At 34.0% G+C, this 20,001-nt stretch overlaps 2 protein-coding genes across 2 annotated transcripts; one reads left to right on the forward strand and one right to left on the reverse strand.

The window, feature by feature from the left end:
- Positions 1-14,256: 14,256 nt before the first annotated feature.
- On the reverse strand, positions 14,257-14,640 carry IAQ61_007366 (uncharacterized protein; the record flags this gene model as incomplete). The annotated part of the gene is made up of 1 exon (XM_066097544.1): positions 14,257-14,640. The coding sequence occupies one exon, from the start codon at positions 14,638-14,640 to the stop codon at positions 14,257-14,259; it is 384 nt and encodes a 127-aa protein (XP_065952586.1).
- Positions 14,641-15,394: 754 nt separating this feature from the next.
- IAQ61_007367 (uncharacterized protein) lies at positions 15,395-17,525 on the forward strand. Its single transcript, XM_066097545.1, has 3 exons — positions 15,395-15,637; positions 15,699-16,327; positions 16,383-17,525. Exons 1-3 carry the CDS (start codon positions 15,444-15,446, stop codon positions 17,312-17,314), a joined length of 1,755 nt encoding a protein of 584 aa, XP_065952587.1. The 5' UTR covers positions 15,395-15,443; the 3' UTR covers positions 17,315-17,525.
- Positions 17,526-20,001: the final 2,476 nt, after the last annotated feature.

The raw sequence follows: 20,001 nt of genomic DNA on the forward strand, positions 1-20,001 counted from the left end.
GCTATTATTCTATCTACTACTAGTACTCTAGTATTTCCTCTTTAGTCTACTATTACGCCTTTATATAGTAGTTATAGTAATAATAATATTATATAGCTTGCTACTACTACTAGTATTACCTTCTAGCGTATTAACTAGCGTATAAATAAGACCTAGGCCTAAACTAACCTTTATATTAATAAGCTTAAGAGCGCTACTAAGTGTACTATTTAAGGTATTAAGACTCTTATTATTAGTATTAGTTTTCCCTTATTCCCTTTATATCTATTCTAATATTTATTTTCTTTAGGCCTAGGGTGCTACGCGTTAGTAAGCTATTAAAGCACTACCCTCCTCCTAACACTACTACTACTACTACTTATACTTATTAACTAAGTTGTCCCCTACCTATACTACACGTAAGCGTTACTACTATTACTAAGAGATATAGAGGTGTTAGAATAATATAAATAATAGTTTAGGGGGGGCTAAAGGGGGGTTAGTTATAGATAGTAATAGTATAGATACTACTACCTAATTATTAGCTATATTATAAAACTTTAGTAGTAGGGCACTTACTTAGAGTATTATAAGGATAATTAAAAGATTTCTCTAATACCTTTCTACTTCTTAGTTGTAACAAAGGTCTAAGTTATTATTCTAGTTTCCTTTTACCCTTGCTTCCTAGCTTTTATATATATTAGGCTATTATTATACGTAATATCCCTATACTATTCCTTAAATATATCTAGAGTCTTAGTATCCTATACTACCTCTAGAAGATGCTATATTAGATTAATATACACCTTCTATTTTACTAGGACTTAACACTTTCCTTTTTCTCTTATATTCTTTATATAAAGGATCTCTTCTACTTCCTATTTATCTAGTATTATATATTTATTTTCTAAAGTAACTATTAGGCCTAGTTATAAGTCCTAAAGCTTCTAGCTTAGTAGCAGATTATTAGCAGCTCTCTCTAGCAGATCTATATACATAGTCTTATACAAGCTCCCTAGTAAGTCTAATACTACTATAAGTAGAGTAGGAACTTCTATTACTTTATACTTTACCTATAGCTAGTTAAACCTTTTACTTAGTTAGTTTATCTTTATATTACGTATTATAAACTAAACTATATTACTTTTTAGGAACTTTTTAGCTAGGTATTAGGACTAGTTTATTACTTCCTATTATTATTGCTATTAGAATATAATAGTAGCTTACGCTAGCTCTATACCCCTTTATAGGTGTAATAAGAACGCTATAGCCTCTCTATAAGGATTCTTAGGCTTTACTAGTAGTAATATTAACTTTTATAGCGTGTCTATAGTATACCTATTTTAAAGTAGATTTAGGCTAATACTAGTTATACTAGAGTCCCTATTATTAAGTGCAAGTTAGTAGGCTAGTAGGTAGTTAGGCTAGTTAGTCTACTTAAAGTATACTATTATACGCAGCACTACCTATACTTCTTAGTTTACCTACTCTATCCTGCTGTCTATCTAAGGGTAGTATATAGTAGATAGTAACTAGTTTATCTTTATTACCTAGCACAATATTATCTAGAAAGATCCTAATTAGTTAGAGCCTTAGTTAGTAATAATAGAGGATAGGAAGCCCTAGAACTACTACTAGTTATCCTAGAAGATCCTTACATAATAATTAGCTACTATAGAGACTATTACTTTAAGCTAAATATATTTAGATAATCTATTAGTAATAACTAATAGGTACTAAGGTTTGCTATTATCTTTTATAGGTAGGTTAACTATAAAATCTATAGATATTTAGGACTAGTATTATAACATAACTAGTATAGGTTATAATAGACCCTATTAGCGCTTCTAGGAGATATAAGTACTATAATAATAGCAGTTTTAAATATACTGCGTAATATCTCCTAATATTCTATCCTAATAATAGTCGCGGCGTAGTATTTAAAATATTATATTCTTTCCTAGATATCCTACTAAACCTAATTTATATACTTGCTATATAATAGTAGTTATAAGGGGTTCCTATATTAGTAACTAAATAACGCCCCTCTAAAGCAAAGTGCTATATGCGCTAATTATATAGTCCCTAATCTATTACTTTATATTAGCTAAATCTAGGAAAGACCTAGCGCTATTCTAAACTATATTAAGACGCACTTAGTATATCTTATCTTTTAGTACTACTTTGTTCTATAGTATCTATATATATAGGTTAGTAAAGAGGCTAGCGCCCTTTAGTAACTTAGACGCCTCCTCTACTTTTAATACTATAACCTAAATTAATTTAGGGCGTATTACTAACTATAGTGTTGCTTTAGAGGAGTTTAAATCTTATAGTTACCTACTTAAGGTATTAGGTTATCCTATAAGATAGCTATATCTATACTATAGGGTGTACTAGTATTTTAAAAGTTCCTCTACCTAGTAGCACTATTACTTACTTAAGCTCTAAAGGCTAGTAAAATACTCTAAGTTTTTATAATCTATAAATATTATAAATAGCTTATAAACACTCTATAACTTTACTAACTAACTTTTAAGATACTTAATAATAGCTAGCAATTCCTTATTATATATTATATAGTTTTATCTCTCTAGTATTAGTGCTATAGAGTAGTAAGTAACTAGGCGCTAGACGCCCCTAACTTTTTATAATAGGTAACCCCTAAGAGCGTATCCTAAATAGTCTACTTCTAGTAATATCTCTTTAGCTAGGTCCTATTATATTAGTACTAGTCTAGATATAAATACCTTTTTTAGTATATTAAATACACTCTATTCTTCCTCTCCCTATTAAAATAGGGTGTCCTTCCTAGTTAGTTAGTTTAAAGGTGCTACTACTTTAGAAAACTTTATAATAAAATTATAGTAGAAGTTAGTAAAACCTAGAAAACTCCTTACCTCTCTTATATTCCTAGGGGATTCCTATTCCTGTACTACCCTAAGCTTTTTAGGGTTAGGTCTAAGTAATTTACCTACCTTAATAATATAGCCTAGGTAGCGTACCTTCTTAATACTAAAAGCATATTTCTCTAAGTCTAGGTGTAGTCCTACTTCTTTTAATAGTATAAGTACACGCTTTACTTTTTCTATATAGTTAAACTAGTCTCCTCCTAAATAAATTAGGATATTATTAAGGTAGGCTATTATATATAATCTAAGTAACTCTATAAGCGTAGTATTAATATATTATTAGAAAGTAGATAGCGCACTACTAAGACTAAATAGATATACTAACTATTTATATAGCCTAAACTAGGTGTAAAACACTATTAAGGACTTATAGCTATCTATAATTCTAACCTTATAAAAGGTAGCGTAAATATCTACTTTTATAAACTTTTTTACGCTAGATAGAGTGCGTAAAGTTTCCTTAATAAGTAGTAGTAAGTATTAGTCTAAGGTAGTTATACTATTAAGTATCTAGTAATCTATATAAAGGCGCTAACTACCTAATAGCTTCTTTACTAATAATACTAGAGCTCTAGCTATAGAAGAGCTGGCTTAAATCTAGCCCTTATCTATTAATTTAGTAAGTTATATTCTTAGTTCTAGTAATTAGTTACGTAATATAGGGTATAGGGGACCCTATAGGGGGTTAGGCTAGGTTCTATCTAGGAGGGTTATTAACTAAATATAGTAATCTATACTACCCTAATAAGGCAGCAAGCTACCTACTAATTCTTTATTAAATAGGTCCCTAAACTCTTATAGCTCTAGTAGCAACTTTATCTTCCTAGTTTTATACTCTAGACTATAGGGGACTGTGTTACTAGCAATATAGATAGTGTGTATATTAATAGCACTTCTATTATTAACACTTCCTAGATACTTTACTAGGCGCAAGTTATATATTACCTATAAAATATCTAGTATATTTATTATAAAAATCTATACCTATATATCTTCCTATTAGGATTTTTATTTTAATAACCCTACTATAACTAAACCTAAGATAATAGAGATATAGGTAGGATATAGGCGTCTCCTGCTCTCCTACACTACTATATTCCCTACCTCCCTAATTACTAAATTGCCTTGTAGTATATCTATAATAACGCCCTCTCTACATAGCTATAGTCTGCCTAGTATTAATTAATAGGGTAGACTAGGTACTATATAAGCTAAAAGCTAAGACTACTAACTATATAAATTATAGTCTAAGGCTACTAACTATAAAATCCTTATACCCTTAGTAATTCCCTAGGTATATTATAAGGGCTATAGGGGAATATTAATAAAGTTCCTACTAATCTATCTTACTAACCTTTCCTTAACTACACTAAAATACTAGTTCCCTAAATTAACTATTGCTTACATATTCTCTACTCTACCTAGGAGGAGGGGAATAAAGAAAGAAGGATTATTTAACCCTACCTTAATATCTAGGGGATACTTAATAGCCTCTACTATTAATAATTCCTTTACTATAGTATTGTCCTTATACCCCTAACTTAGCCTAAGGTTAGGGGTAGCTAGTTTCCTAAATTAGGGCTGCTTACTAATACTATAATTATCTTAACACCTACTAGTTATAGTAATAGTGTAACGACTTAGGTAGGTAGGGCATCCAAAAGGTATCCTATACGACTTAAAGGCATATAGGAGTGCGCGTCTGTATAGAAAAGGATAAGATTCCTACACCTATAGGTCTTATACAAAAGGATAAGAAGAATATACCTATCCTAACTATAGGCGAGCTGTTCTCTATATAAATTAGTAAGTTAGGCCTTTATTAGGCCTAACTTAGTATAGAACAATAGGCAGGCAATTCTACCTTATTATTACACTACCCCCTCCTATAGAGAAAGGATAGTCCCTATCCTTAGGATTAGGTTTAGATCCCTTATTAAAGAAGAGCTTTTTGCAAAATAATTCTACCTTTACCTCTGCCTTTACCTTCACTTCTTCTTCCTAGGGCACGGACCCCTATCCCTAGCCTGCATATAACTAGCCCTCTACCTACTAATTTTCTTATTTCTATATCCCTAATTTTTTAATTATTTAACCTAATCTATCTAAAATCTAGTAAGTATTTAATCTATATAATTAAATAGTTGCTAATCTAAATTAGAACCTTTAGCTATGCTAGTACTAGTACTACTAGAAGTTCTCCCTGTTGCTTATCGCGCTCTCTATATAAGGGTAGTTAGGGCTCTAGCTAGGGGCAGGTTTAATAATTTTAATTTTAAGTTAAAGAATTCTAAGAAGTGCTAGTACTATATCTCCTAGAATAAGTATTGCAATCTAGTAAGTATCTAAGTCTAATAGGGTTCCTTTACTAATTCTAGCAGATTCCTTCTTTTGTTAGCTAAGAGTACTCTGCCCTTAGGGGTGCCCTAGAAAAGTACTATAGCCTAGTAGCAAACCCTACTAAAGGGGATAAGGATAAGGAAGCTATAGTTACTTATTAGAAGGATATTAAGCAGTTTAAGGCCACTATTTAAGAAACTGCCTAAAACCTAGCTAAGTGCGTTACTATTACTAATACTTAGACTAAGGGTATAGAAGCTACTAAAATTCTTATAGCTACCTATTATACTACTATATCTAATTTATATTAGCTTTAGAATAGTATCTATAAGATAGTCTTAGCAGTTAGGGGCTTAATAAGGGCTATTAATAAACTTAAGGAGGAATTAGCACTAAATTAGGAGGCAACCTTCCTAGTGTAGGCTAAGATAAAGGCGTTCTATAAGAAGGAGTCTAAATTAGTCCTAGCTCCTGCCCCTACTCCTGCACCTGCTCCTACACCTGCTATACTAGTTATCTAGAAGCTAGCTAAGAAAGATAGTCTAGGCGCTATCTTAGCTAATACAGAGTCTAAACTAGGTTCTAATAGAGAGATAGATATAGAATAAAGAGGTTTCCTAGGGGTAGTGTCCTAGGAACCTTAAGGGTTCTAGGTTAGTTCTAAATAGGATATAATAATAAATAGCAATAAGAATAATAGTAATAGATAGTAGTTAATAGATAATACGTAGCTAAATAGGATATAAATTAGTTCTAATATTAGGTATAATTATTATAAAGTAATATTAGATCCTCCTTGCCCTTTTCCTAGGCTTGAATCTATTTTAGTAAGCTGCGTAGGGGACCTAGCTAACTTAGATACTATTAGTAGAATACCTGTAATTTATAGGGAGCACCTATAAAGTTAGAGGTAGGATACTAAATAGGATTAGGATTGTGTCTAACCTACTTAACCTTATATTTTAGCTTAGATTAATATAATTTGCTAGCTAGGATTTCTTTTACTTCCTATTCCTCTATACCTTGTATAGGCGTACTAGGGGGTTTTAGAGCCTCTTATCTAGGTAATAGGTCTTAAGGATCTTTGTATAGTATATTAGGAGAGAAAACGTTATAGATCTTAGAACTAGGTAGCAATTAGAGGTAATACGCGTTTCCTACTTATTCTAATACCTTAAAGGGACCTTCCTATTATTTAGATAGTTTTTAGCTAGGTTATAAAATAGTAAGATTAGTAGTAGATAGATAAATATAGTTACTAACCTTCTAGTTAACTAGATAATAATAGTAATTAGTAGTAGAGCGTATTTAGTCTTAAGCTCTTTCTATATTTTCTTTAGTAATCTTCTAGGCGTTATATATCTAAGTAGCAAGGGATAAGGCGTCCTTATAGTTTAGTTTCTCTAGTATAGTAGATAGGGTCTTTTCTAGTTTCTAATACTAACTTTGCTTTAGTAAGGAACTAAAGAGGAGCTAATATAGAGCTATACTAATAGATAAATATAGAAGAGTACTTTAGGCACGGTCTATTATAGGTAGTAGGTCGCTCTAGTTATCTTAGTAATAGGATACAAAAGGCCTTAGTCTCTAATTAATATACTTATTTATAATCTTAGTTTGTCTATTAGTTTATTTGTAGTAGGTAGTAGAGAGCTTAACTTTAGTGCCTATAATCTAATAGAATTTAGACTAGAAACTAGATATAAACTAAGGGCCTTAATTAGAAATAATAGTATCTAGAGTATATCTAAATTAGTACACCTACTAAATAAATAAGGTAGCTATACCTTAGGCGTCTATAGTTTTATAGTAAGGGATAGTAATAGCTTGCTTTAATAGGCAATTAATAATAACTATAATCTAATTATAACCACGTTAATCCTAGGGAAAATCCTTAAAATTAATGCATAGGTGTTGCATTAGTAGACTAGGGATAGGAAGGGGGTAGAGTATGCTAGGGAGTTAGTGCTATCTTAGGTGCCCTCTCCTGTATAAGATACAGTTCTAAACGTAGCGTTTATAGGTAGTCTCTATACCTTTCTAGTAGTAATGTTAGGCTAGAATCTAATAGGTTTTAGTAGCTAATAGGTGCGTAGTAGACACTTAATTATAAGCCTTATAAATTAGTCTAGTATATAGGACTAATCTAGCAGGCACGCAAAGTTAATCCTAGTAGAGAAGGAGTCTATTTTCTATCTAATAGTGCTTAGGCAACTCTAATCTTTCTATTAGGAATAAGGACCTATTTTCTTAGAGAAGAGTTTTAATAAGTTCTAGGGATCTAAGAGTTATAGAGTTCTAAACTACTATAATTAAAGCAAGGATTAGTAAGGAACGCTTAGCTAGGTAGTCTTACGCTAAGTTAGAGTTAATTTAGGGGTGTAACCTATCTAGTGCAATTATTACTTATAAGTAATTATCCCTTTAAGTAGTCTTAAGGTTAATTATATCCTATTCCCTTCTACTTAGGATATTAGCTTAGGCGTTATAAGATCTAGGAGTATACTTAATTTAGAAGTTAAAGGGACTTATAACCTCTAGCTATCTAGCTTCCCTAGCACTAAGGACTTTAGTAGATATAAAGTACTCTAGTGCTTAGTAGTATGTATATACTCTAATAAGGTGGTAAGTACTTATTAGGTTAGCACGCTATTTCTTAAAGGCGCAGATTATTGTAAATAATTCTTTATTATAGATTTCCTAGTTAAGTTTAGAACTAGTAAGGGTTTAACTAAAGAAGGATATAGGGTACTATTTCCTATTAGGATACTCCTATAAGAGGATAGCTATAATAACTCTATTAGAGGCGTCTATCTCTAGTTTTAGAGGATACTTAGGATAGAAGTAAGCTAAGCTTAGGATTGCTAGTAGGGCATTCCTAAGCTAGTTAAAGGCTTGTTAACATTCTAAAGTCTATATAAATAGGGTAGCAGGGCTCTAGAAAGTAGTTAAGGGCTTAGCTATCTTAGAGAAGTTTTCTACAAATTGCTAGTAGAATCTAGTAAATCCTAGGAAGAACTTTACTCTAGTTATTATCTTAGGAGCGGACTAGTTTTAGAATACTTTAACTTTGTTAGGATCTACCTCTAAGCCTTTATTAGTAAGGATATATCTAAGGTAATAGGTACAGGTTGTATAGAATTTGCTTTTCTTAATATTAGCCTATAATCTAGTAGAATAAAGACGCTTAAGGACTTTTTAAATATAGTCCTTATAAGTAGCAAGGTTTTTAGAGTAGATAAGGATATTATCTAGATAGGTAATGTAGAAGTTGTCTAAATAATCTATTAGTATATTATTTATATAGCGCTAATAGGTTACAGGTCTATTATATAGCCTAAATAGTAGGACTTTGCATTTATAGGCACTATACCTAGTATAGAAAGTAGTATACTCCTCTAAGTTAGGGTCTATTTAGATCTTATTAAAGGTAGCATAAATATCTAGCTTAGTAAATATTTTTACTTTAGCTAGCTAGGATAATAGATTATCTATATAGGGTATTAGATACGCGTCCTTTCGCGTTAAGCTATTAAGCTTATAGTAATCCACACAGATCCTAAGGCCTCTATTTAGCTTCTTAACGCACAGGATAGGAGAGGTAAATAGGCTCTAACTAGTCTTAATAAAACGTTTCTATAGGTGCTCTTGTATATATTCCTTAGTAGCCTAGAGTTCCTTAGTATTTTAATAATAGAGGGGACTCTAGTAGTTTAGAAGGGGTTCCTCTAGGACTATCTTATAGTTATAAGGCTAGCAGATTAGAAGTTTGTTAGCCTTAGCCTTATTAAAGACGTCCTAATAGGAGTTATAGTTAGATAGGAGCTTCTAATCTAGTAAGCTATAGTTAAGAGTGTCCTATTTAGATAGGGTTTAGATCCTACGCTTAATCTTATATAGGCTAGTAGTAAAGAATTTATTAGAAGATTTTTTTATATTAAAATAGAAAGTATTAGTAGAAATAGTAGTAATTTAGAATTTTGCGGGTAAGGTAATAGTTAGCAATTAGACTAGGGTAGGTAGCGTAATAGGTTTAGTAGCAGCCCTATAAGTGGCTAGAATTTTAAGTATACTACGTATCCTATTAATTAAACTAGGACTGTTTTAGTTCTAGTTCTCTTCTTAATCCTAAAGGGCGTCTCTTTATAAGATATTATAGGTAACTAGAGTAGATAGCACTTGCTAGTAAAGTTGTACTAGAATAGGAGGTGTGGGGTTGTAGGTTAGAGGATATTTCTCTAGCTAGATTAGTTAAGATTTATCTATATTAATTAGGATTTAGAACTATTTTAGCTAGTGTTATCTAATAATATAATCCTAAGAACCTAAGTCTACTATTATAAAGGGGTAGTTATAAACCTTTTAGCTACTAACTATTATATAAAGCTAAATATAGTAGGTAACTAGGGAGGAAATCTAATCCTAGAACCCTTTAATAGTAAGCTTATATAGTAGCTTTTAGACAGGTACCCTAAGTGTAGAAGAGATATTATAAGTAATTTTTAAATTAAGGAATAAGTAACCTTAGGCCCTAGTATCTACTAAAGTGTTTAGGCAAATACTAGATCTATTAAGGCATAGGGTTATATATACAAGTAAATAGGAACTAATAAATAATTTAGTTAAGGAAAGGTTTAACAGGTTATATTAAGTTAGGCCTAGGAAGGAGGATCCTTATAGGTATTATTATTTCCTGTCTAATAGCAATCTAAATTAGTTAATTTAGTAGTTTCTTTATCCTTAGAATTCTTAATAACCTATTCTATATCTATAGCCTAAATCCTAGGGGGTTTAGGGTAGTTACTAGAGAAGTGCCTAGGCTTTCTATAATTATAGCAAGTTCCTAGGGTTCCTATTATAGTAGCGCTAGGAGTAGCTAGCGTAGTAGATAGGGGTTAATTATTTTAAGGGGTAGTGTATTATTATTATAAGTAGGGTATATAAGGTTTAGCTATTAAAGGTCTATTATAGGGTTTCTAATTAGCGTCTAAATAGGACTAGTTTCTAGAGTATTAGAAGGGGGTTAGTCCTTTTCTAGATAATAGAGTAGTCTAGGTAGGAGTAGACAAGGTAGGGTATAGGTAGTGTTCTATATTAAAAGTAGTAAGATAATCTACTATAGTCTTAAAATTATTGTGCTAATTCTATTAGAAAGCAAGGTTTAGCATCCTTAGGGAAGGTATAATCTTTATCTAGAGGTAGTATTACTACTCTAATTAGGGTACTTCTCCTCTAATAGCAAGACTCTAGAATTATAACTTAAAAGTAGGGAATATCTCTATATTAGTTATATATAGGCAGTTAAATATAGTCTAACTCTTAGCTATCTTATTTCTAGTAATAAAGTAAGTTTAAAGGAGGGTAATTATTTCCTTAGCTTTTTAGAATTAAAGACTTAGGGAATTAGATAGGTAACGTGGCTCTAAGTATTCTCTTGCTAGTCCTAAGCAGTGTCCCTAGACTAACGCTATCTAAGCTCTAGAAGAGGGGTAGTAATTAGCGTTAATCTCTAGCCTATCCTAAATAGATGCTTGCTATTATCTAAAAGTAGGATTAGCACTATTACTAAGTATAGAGATATTTAGCGTCTTTTTAGATTATCTCTTAGCTTTTATAGTATATACTATAGGGTTTAATATAGAAGCTAAAGACTAGCTAGGTTAGGTAGTACCCTATATCTGCTTATAGAGGGAGGTGTTATATAACTAATTAGTAAGTTGCTTAACTTATTCCTCTAACCTCTCCTTTTTAGATAGGGTTAATATATATTTATCTTTAAGAAAGGTGTTACTTTAAGATTTCCTAGGAGTATAAGGTACCTTAAGAGATAGATAGGAAGTGGGTCCTTCTAGGAGGGTGTTGTTAATTAAGTCTTCCTTATCTAATTTCTTTCTATTAGTAAATAGGCTTTTAAAAGCGGCTAAACTAGATACCCTTCCTTTACCTTTATCTAATATTTTGTAGTTAATAAGAATAATAAATCTTTTCTTTAGGGGGGGTTTGGTTGTAGGAGGATATTAGCTTTGCCTCTAATTCCTCTAGGCTTTTAGTAGTCTCTAGGTCTCTACCTTAACGCAATCTAACGCGATTTTTCTAAAGGTAATCTAGCACTACCTATAGGTCTAGAAGTCTAAGCCTATAGGCTTTAGTTATTAGAAGTTCTAATAGCTATTCTAACTATAGAGTTACAGGGTTAGATAGCTACTAGAACTAAATTAGTAGCTTAAAATAATAATAAGTGCAATATTCTTAAATACTATTACTAGCTAGGATAATATTCTTCTTGTAATATAACAACTTAGGTAGGTAGGGTATCTAAAAGGTATCCTATATAACTTAAAGGTATATAGGAGTGCGCGTCTATATAGAAAAGGATAAGATTCCTACACCCTACACCTATAGGTCTTGTACAAAAGGACAAGAAGAACATACCTATCCTAACTATAGGTGAGCTGTTCTCTATATACATTAGTAAGTCGGGCCTTTATTAGGCCTGACTTGGCATAGAATAATAGGCAGGCAATTCTGCCTTATTGTTACAAATAGGGTATTAGGATATACCTACGTAAAATAACTACCCTATCTATACTAGGTATAGACCTTTACTAGCTTTTATATATTAAATAGGTCCTATAGGATCTAGTTAGGATATAACATTAGTAGTTTAGTAGGTATACTTAATACGGCTACTACTTTTGCTATATTTATATTACTATCCTAATTTAGAGTAGACTTCTACTAGGGTTCCTTAGACTTACTAGCTTAAAGAAAGCCTAGTTCTAGGGAGGCTATTTTAATATCTACTTTAATTATCTTATATTCTTCTATAGCTATATTATAGTTTATCCTAGAGACTCCCCTATTAAGGGAAACTAAGCGTATATAGCTATTAAGTAATTAGCGTAGTTATAAAAGCTTCTATTTATTATTCTAGTATAGACCTCCTAACTATATAAGAAGCTATATAAAATTTAAAAAAACTTTATAAAAGGCTAATTTTAGCCCTAAATTAGATATTCTAATATAACTTAGCTACGCTTCTACGTATAATAGTTACTATAATAAAATACTAAATAGTTAAGAAACCTACTTATATCCTAACGCTTATATATACTATCCTTAAAGTATAGTACTATAGTGCGCTAGACTATAGGTAATAACTAGGACTAAATATATATAAACTTTGCCTCTATATCCCTAATAAAGACCTTATCTATATATAGTTTAAATTCTATAGTTATTTACTAGGAGGAGAAGTTTACCTTAGTGCTATTATATAGTAAGCTAACTAGGAAGGGTTTATAACGCAAGGTAGAGGGGGGTAGAGGTAGTAGGTTATTAAAACTAGCAGGCTTAGAGGGGGGTTAGGATAGAATCTAATTGTGTATTTCCTTATTCTACTAATATAGTATACCTATTATAGTAGAGCCTTAAGCCTATTATTCTATTAATCTATAGACCTGCTATATTAGCCTTTCTACTATATTAGGTTGCACCTAATTATTCTAAATATCTAGTATATCTATCTCTATTACCTTTATAGTATATTTAATAAAAGATACTAATATATTATAAACTAGCCTTAAGGAAGAATATAGTAAGTATTAATAATAGTATTTAGTATTATAAGGAGATATAAGACCTCTATGTCTTTCTATAGGTGTATAGCGTATTTACTTAGTAGTAGTATTAGTCTCTACCTATCTTGTATTAGATATAGGCTTAGGTATAAGCCTAAGCCCTTTATATCTACCTCTACCTAGATCCCTTTACTTAGGGTATACTATCTAAACTAAATATACTAGGTAGGCTAATTAGATAATCTATTAAGTAGGATATCCCCCTTTAGGATTTAATTACTTATAGTAGAAGAGTATTAAGTAAGCTTTTACTTAAGAAATAGTATAGAAAGAGTAAGCTTACTAGCTTAAGTAATTATCTTAAGTAGTATACTTAAATAGATAGGATAATTATTAATAAGTTAGTAAAGCGTAAGCTAGGCTTATGACTATAGAAATTTAGATTACTAAGGTTAGGAATAATTTAGGAGGTAGATTATTAAATTATATCTACTATAATAGGACTTATATAAATAGAGCTTTAACTACCCTTACTAGAAGATATATACTTAGTAAACCTTCATTACTAGAGCTTCTTTTTCTATTAGGTACTTAGTAGAAAGCTAGTAGTAAATTAGATAGTAGATTTGCTAGGGGTACAGAATAAGGATATTAATTAGGGATTAGATTAGTTAAATAGATTAAGATGCTCTGTAATCTAGTTAGTATCCTTCCTATAACACTACTTTATATTGTAGCTACTTATATCGTTACAAGTAGCTATTATTATAGTCTTAAAGTATTAAGGATAAGTAAAGGTAGTCTAGCTAGGAGATTATAAGTATGTTATAGTTATTAAAGGTATCTATACTATAGGATAGGCTAATTAGTAGTGTCTAGAGCACATATTCATTATAGCGTCTGACGTGATAGGGCATGTTGCTTATTGAGCGTTAGGGCGCCTGCTTTGTTTGGGTTGTCGCGCGACCCACGTGTTGCTAGGGAAGCGACTAGGCTAACAGCCTAATGATGTGACCTAGGATTCGGCCCGTTCTATATGGTACCTCGATGTGATTATTATCTTGTAGAAGCTGCCTAGGTGGTCAAAAAATCGATATGCAAGACGAAGCGGACGTGTTTGTCATGCTCGCATGTCAGCACGCCAACAACTGTGCATCGTCACCTCGAAATACCAATCCAGACTCTTGAAGCTGGACACCAAGGATCTGTGAATAGTAACAATGTCCATTGGTATATCACGGACAACCGGATCCGGCTCAGAACTTATGTGACAACATGGTTTGAAGATAGCCTAAATTCGATGATCTTAATCTTACATGCTCCTGGTACCCTACGCTTCCAGCAATTGATATATGCCAGATCGGAATCTACAAGATTGTTGATCTGCTCTCGTGGTTAATAGCTGAATTCAATCATTATCGAGGATCGTACCATAGTGGAGAGCACTAATCCTTGAAGTCTTTCTTGAATTTCTCGAAGGCTTCCTGCACATCGCGTTTGCTGCCACCTTTCTTCACATACATGGTGCCCATCACAGCATGCGTTCCGCCATTCTTTTCGCGCCAATCTTTGATTGACGATGGGACCTTTCCAGCATTTGGCTGGATCTGGAACTTGTTGTAGACTTGCTCACGCTGGGTCACCTCCCCATCAAAATCCCAACGGATACCTAAATTCTCAAGATCTTCTGGTGCCTTTGGAAAGGCGGTCGTGCCTCGGTTCACAGAAACGCTGGTGAACTTTTTCGCTGCTTCCGCGAGCATACCTTCGGCTTTGCTGAACACTTTGTTCATGTCTATAGCTTGTCTCTGAAGTGACTGTTTTCCCATGATCTGTTAGATATTGTGGGAAAACATGAGGCAGCTATGGGTGCTTACATTGAAGTTAAGAGCATTGTCCAGGTAGCGAGTGAAAGGATAAAACAGGATAAGGGATGTGATCGATTAGCGATTGAAGGATAGGATAAAGGGTATTCAGATGTATGGAAGGGAATTGGCAGCCATTTATACAAATTCAATCGCACTGAAGGTTCGAGACTGGTAAATCCAGTAGCATATTCGAACGGCCCCTTCGATGATTTGCTACCCAGTAGCCCAGGCGCCTCGCGTTACGCCAGACCGGTCAGCGTCTATACTAATCACCACCTGGGCAGCTATTCAATCGTCCTATCTCTCCATTGAAAAAGTTGGAACTCCAGGATGAGTCGCGGTACTTGTTGACTACGTCCGACCAGTGATCAAGGCTGTACAGAACACGCGCGCGTTTCCGAGGCGGCTGGGAGATGTTGCGGTGGATCCCAAGCAGCGCGCGGAGAATCGAGGTAATGGCATGCTTCGCTCTTAAAACTGTAGTCTGTGCTTGCGCACCAATAAAGCTACGATTTCAGCGAAATTCTGCGGATTTGGATTCAAACCGGCGCTTCATAGTCCGGATCATGAGCGTGTTAAGGGTTTGATTTTTTGGCGCGTGCAGTCGTCTGCCAAGTGATCGGCTGTCGGGCCGTGCCCGTGCAACACCGGTAGTCTTGGCAACTCTCCAGTTTCGGGGCCGTGAAGAACAGCCAGGGCCCATCAACAGCATCACCTCATCTGTCAGAACCCAAATCCCGGATAGGAGACCAGCCACATCTAGCATGAGGAGATTTTGTTTCGATTTTCCGACGCCTCGCTCTCTTTCACACGCCTGCTTTGGCCTACGGCAGGAATTATCCACCGCTGGGCAAATGGCAGTGTATTCGACGAGAGAAACATTACAAGCCGGCAAGGTATCATCGAGTATCAGCGATCCAGAACATACGTTCTATAATTACACGTCTGGTAGATGGTTGTAAGTAGCGAATGAACCTTGACATTTCCGTACTTGAATTGATAGGTCGAAACCACCGCAGGTACAACGAGCGTTTGCGTCTCTCTGAAAGGCGACGTCATTTTGATATTCATGAGCTCTGTCAGGCTGTTGCCAAGTCTGTCGGTCGTTCCACTGATGACATCACTACCTTTGCAAAAATTGCTGAAGGTGGTTCATTCCGTGTCTTTGAAGCGACATTTCAAGATAGGATGAATGTGATCGTGCGACTTCCATACCCTTCCACAGTACCTCGGGAATATGGTATTGTCAGTGAGGTTGCTACAATGGAATATCTACGTCTGCATGGTTTACCAATTCCGAAGGTCTTTGACTGGAGTTCATCGACGGACAATCTAGTCCGGTCTGAATATATCATCATGGAAAAGGTTCAGGGTAAGGAATTGGAACATACTTGGTATACGATGACGGCAAAAGAGAGAATGGCTGTCGTGGAGAAGATTGTCGACATAGAGAGGATGCTATTTGCGATACGATTTCCTGCCAGTGGCAGCATATACTTTAAAGACTCTGTGGATACCCGAACTACTACAATTGACCTACCCTTGGCTGTCAATCGTGGCACAACGGACAGGTTTTGCAGTGGGCCTTCCACTGAATTCCTTTGGTGGTATCAAAGGCGAGACGAACTGGCCGTCAATCGAGGACCTTGTAAGGAACCCTTACTCCGTATTATGTTCCCTCTTGATTAACCAGAAGGATGTAGGGGAAACGCCCAAGGAGCTGTTGGAGGCAGTTGGTCATAGAGAATTGGCCTGGTTGCAAAAGTTCGGCAAGCAACGTTTCCCCCGTGAACCGCTCTATAGAGAATTTTACGGTCGTCAAAAAGTCAACCCGCAGGTGCAAATAGATAGCTTAAGGGATTACCTCAAGGTTGCTCCACACATTATTCCGGAAAATCCTGAGTTATGTCAACCAACGATCCGTCATCCAGATCTCTCACCTAACAACATCTTCGTCTCTGAATCTGGCGACATTACTGGCGTCATCGACTGGCAACACAGCACCATACTTCCGATGTTCCTGCAAGCCAAGATTCCCAAACATTTCCAAAATTATGGAGATGACGATTCGGAGAATTTTCGACGTCCAGAGCTGCCTACGGATTTCGATTTCTTGGAGGAGAGCGAGAAGGCAAATGAGTTAGAGCTCTATCGCCGACGACAGCTCCACTATTTCTACCTGGGATTTACCAGTACCAACAACAAGCCCCATTTTCATGCAATGGGAAAACACGACCTCATTGTACGAAACCGACTCTATGATACTGCTGGCAGACCGTGGGAAGGCGACAACACATCACTTAAAGCGGAATTAATACAAACATCGACTTACTGGCCCGATATTGCTACTTCAGCAATGAAAGAAACTAACTTTCCTGTCAAATATCCTGATGCAGATGTCACAAACTGCCTTAATATCGACGCAAAGCAGAAGATTGCGGATGCACAAATGCAGAAATTGCGCGATTTCATTGGAGTCAACATTGACGGATGGGTGCCGACGGACTCCTACGAAGAGGCGAGGGAGAAAGAACGCTGTATCAAACAGCAAATGCTTGACGCTACTGAGACGGAGGACGAGCGAAAGGAGCTAGAGGAACATTGGCCCTTCCAGGATCACGAAGAGTTCGATTAGGGTGGCCAAAGGTTAGTGTTACAGTACCATACATCCCATGTACTACTATTGTCTAGCAGGCACGATTTTTCTAAAATATTATATAATATAATAGGAGGATTCTAGAACTATATAATTGCCTAAGAAGAGTTAGTTATATTTTAGCATAACGTACCCTATAAGTAACTAGCTTATATGTTATAGACTGGCCTTAAGGGAGAATACAATAAGCGTTGATAATAGTATTTAGTATCTTAAAGGAGAGGTAAGCCCTCTATGCCTTTTTATAGGTGTCTAGTGTGTTCACTTAGTAGTAGTGTTAGACTTGGTCTGTCTTGTGTTAGACCTAGGCTTAGGCATAAGCCTAAGCCCTTTATATACCCCTAACCTTCCCCTATAAACTATTATAAAATTATCTTTCTAGGGGTCTAGGGTTATATCTTTATCCTCTATAATCTATATTAGGCTTTATTACTATATTTTTTAGTTTTATTATTATATCTTTATATTCCTTCCTAATTTATAATAGGCCTATATATTAAGTAGTACGCGCGTGTAGTATCTATACACTTATTTTAGTACCCTACTATAAAAGTTCTAATATAGCTATCCTACCCTACTATAAATTTCCTAAACTTACTTTGTTATATAACAGATTTTCCCTACTAATTAGCCCTCTCTTTACTCTCTCTCTATTAAATCCTGCCTATCTAGCCCTTATTATATCCTTATCTACTACTACTAGTGCTAGTAGTAGGGATCTACTATAAGGCAGTTAGACCCTACGCTAGGCCTACTAAGATAAGGTGCGTACTTTTAATATTCTCCCTATATTTCCTATATTAACTTTTTGCTTAGCATATATCTCCCTAAATATAGTTACTTAGTAGCTTTATTATTTCTAGTAACTTAGATAATAAAGAATATAATAGTAGTTTTATAAAGCTACTTCTCTATAATTAGTATATTAACTAGCTTTATCTCTTTAGTAAGTGTAACTATTAGGAAGGTAGTAGTAAGTTCCCCTTAATTTTTATTTTCTTTATTATAAGTTCTAACTATATCTAGGGCACTTATATAAGTCCTGCTATTATAGCTATAAGACCTATACTTAATTAGAAGCTATCCTTACTAATAATCCTAATATTTGCTAAGCCCTTTGCAACTAGCTTTAGTTTTATTATAGTTACTAGGAGGATTACCTCTATATTATAAAGAAGGGGACCCTTAGCACCTTTATAAGGAAACCTACTAAAGGCACCTATTACTAGTTTATACTATAGTTTTACTAGCTCTACTATTATTTTAAGGATCTTATATTAAGGGCTTAAACTAATAATACTATTACCCTACTTGCCCCTACTACCTACTTACGCGCCTATAATTAGTATTAGCTTAGTACTATTATTCTATCTACTACTAGTGCTCTAGTATTTCTACTTTAGTCTACTATTACGCCTTTATATAGTAGTTATAGTAATAATAATATTATATAGCTTACTACTACTACTAGTATTACCTTCTAGCGTATTAACTAGCGTATAAATAAGACCTAGGCCTAAACTAACCTTTATATTAATAAGCTTAAAAGCGCTACTAAGCGCACTACTTATAGTATTAAGACTCTTATTATTAGTATTAATTTCCCTTTATTCCCTTTATATATTCTAATATTTACTTTCTTTAGGCCTAGGGTGCTACACGTTAGTAAACTATTAAAGCACTACCCTCCTCCTACTACTACTACTACTATCGCTTGTACTTATTAACTAAGTCCTTCCCTACCTACACCACGCGTAAGCGTTACTACTATTGCTAAGAGACGTAGAGGCGTTAGGATAATATAAATAATAGTTTAGGGGGGGCTAAAGGGGGGTTAGTTATAGATAGTAATAGTATAGATACTACTACCTAATTATTAGCTACCTTATAAAACTTTAGTAGTAGGGCACTTACTTAGAGTATTATAAGGATAAATAAAAGATATCTCTAATACCTTTCTAATTCTTAATTATAACAAAGGTCTAAGTTATTATTCTAGTTTTCTTCTACCCTTACTTCCTAGCTTTTATACGCATTAGGCTATTATTATGCGTAATATCCCTATACTTTTCCTTAAACCTATCTAGAGCCTTAGTATCCTACACTACCTCTAGCGGGTGCTATATTAGATTAATATACCCCTTCTATTTTACTAGGACTTAATACTTCCCTTTTCCTCTTATATTCTTTATATAAAGGATCTCTTCTACTTCCTATTTATCTAGTATTGCGTCTTTATTTTCTAGAGTAACTATTAGGCCTAGTTATAAGTCCTAAAGCTTCTAGCTTAGTAGTAGGTTATTAGCAGCTCTCTCTAGCAGATCTATATACATAGTCTTATACAAGTTCCCTAGTAAGTCTAATACTACTATAAGTAGAGTAGAGACTTCTATTACTTTATACTTAACCTATAGCTAGTTAAACTTTTTACTTAGTTAGTTTATCTTTATATTATATATTATAAACTAAACTATATTACCTTTTAGGAACTTTTTAGCTAGGCGTTAAGACTAGTTTATTACTTCCTATTATTATTGCTATTAGAACATAATAGTAGCTTACACTAGCTCTACACCCCTTTATAGGTATAATAAGAACGTTATAGCCTCTCTATAAGGATTCTTAGGCTTTACTAGTAGTAATATTATCTTTTATAGCGTGTCTAT

Source organism: Plenodomus lingam (assembly GCF_022343315.1).
Source record: "Plenodomus lingam strain CAN1 chromosome Unknown contig_27, whole genome shotgun sequence".
Lineage (NCBI taxonomy): Eukaryota > Fungi > Ascomycota > Dothideomycetes > Pleosporales > Leptosphaeriaceae > Plenodomus > Plenodomus lingam.

Excerpts from the sequence above, each read along its gene's own strand:
- IAQ61_007367 (XM_066097545.1), top strand. The coding sequence starts at position 15,444 with ATGAGGAGATTTTGTTTCGATTTTCCGACGCCTCGCTCTCTTTCACAC. Across the intron at positions 15,638-15,698 it reads TACACGTCTGGTAGATGGTT|GTACAACGAGCGTTTGCGTC; the intron begins GTAAGTAGCGAA and ends AAACCACCGCAG. Across the intron at positions 16,328-16,382 it reads GGCCGTCAATCGAGGACCTT|GGGAAACGCCCAAGGAGCTG; the intron begins GTAAGGAACCCT and ends AGAAGGATGTAG.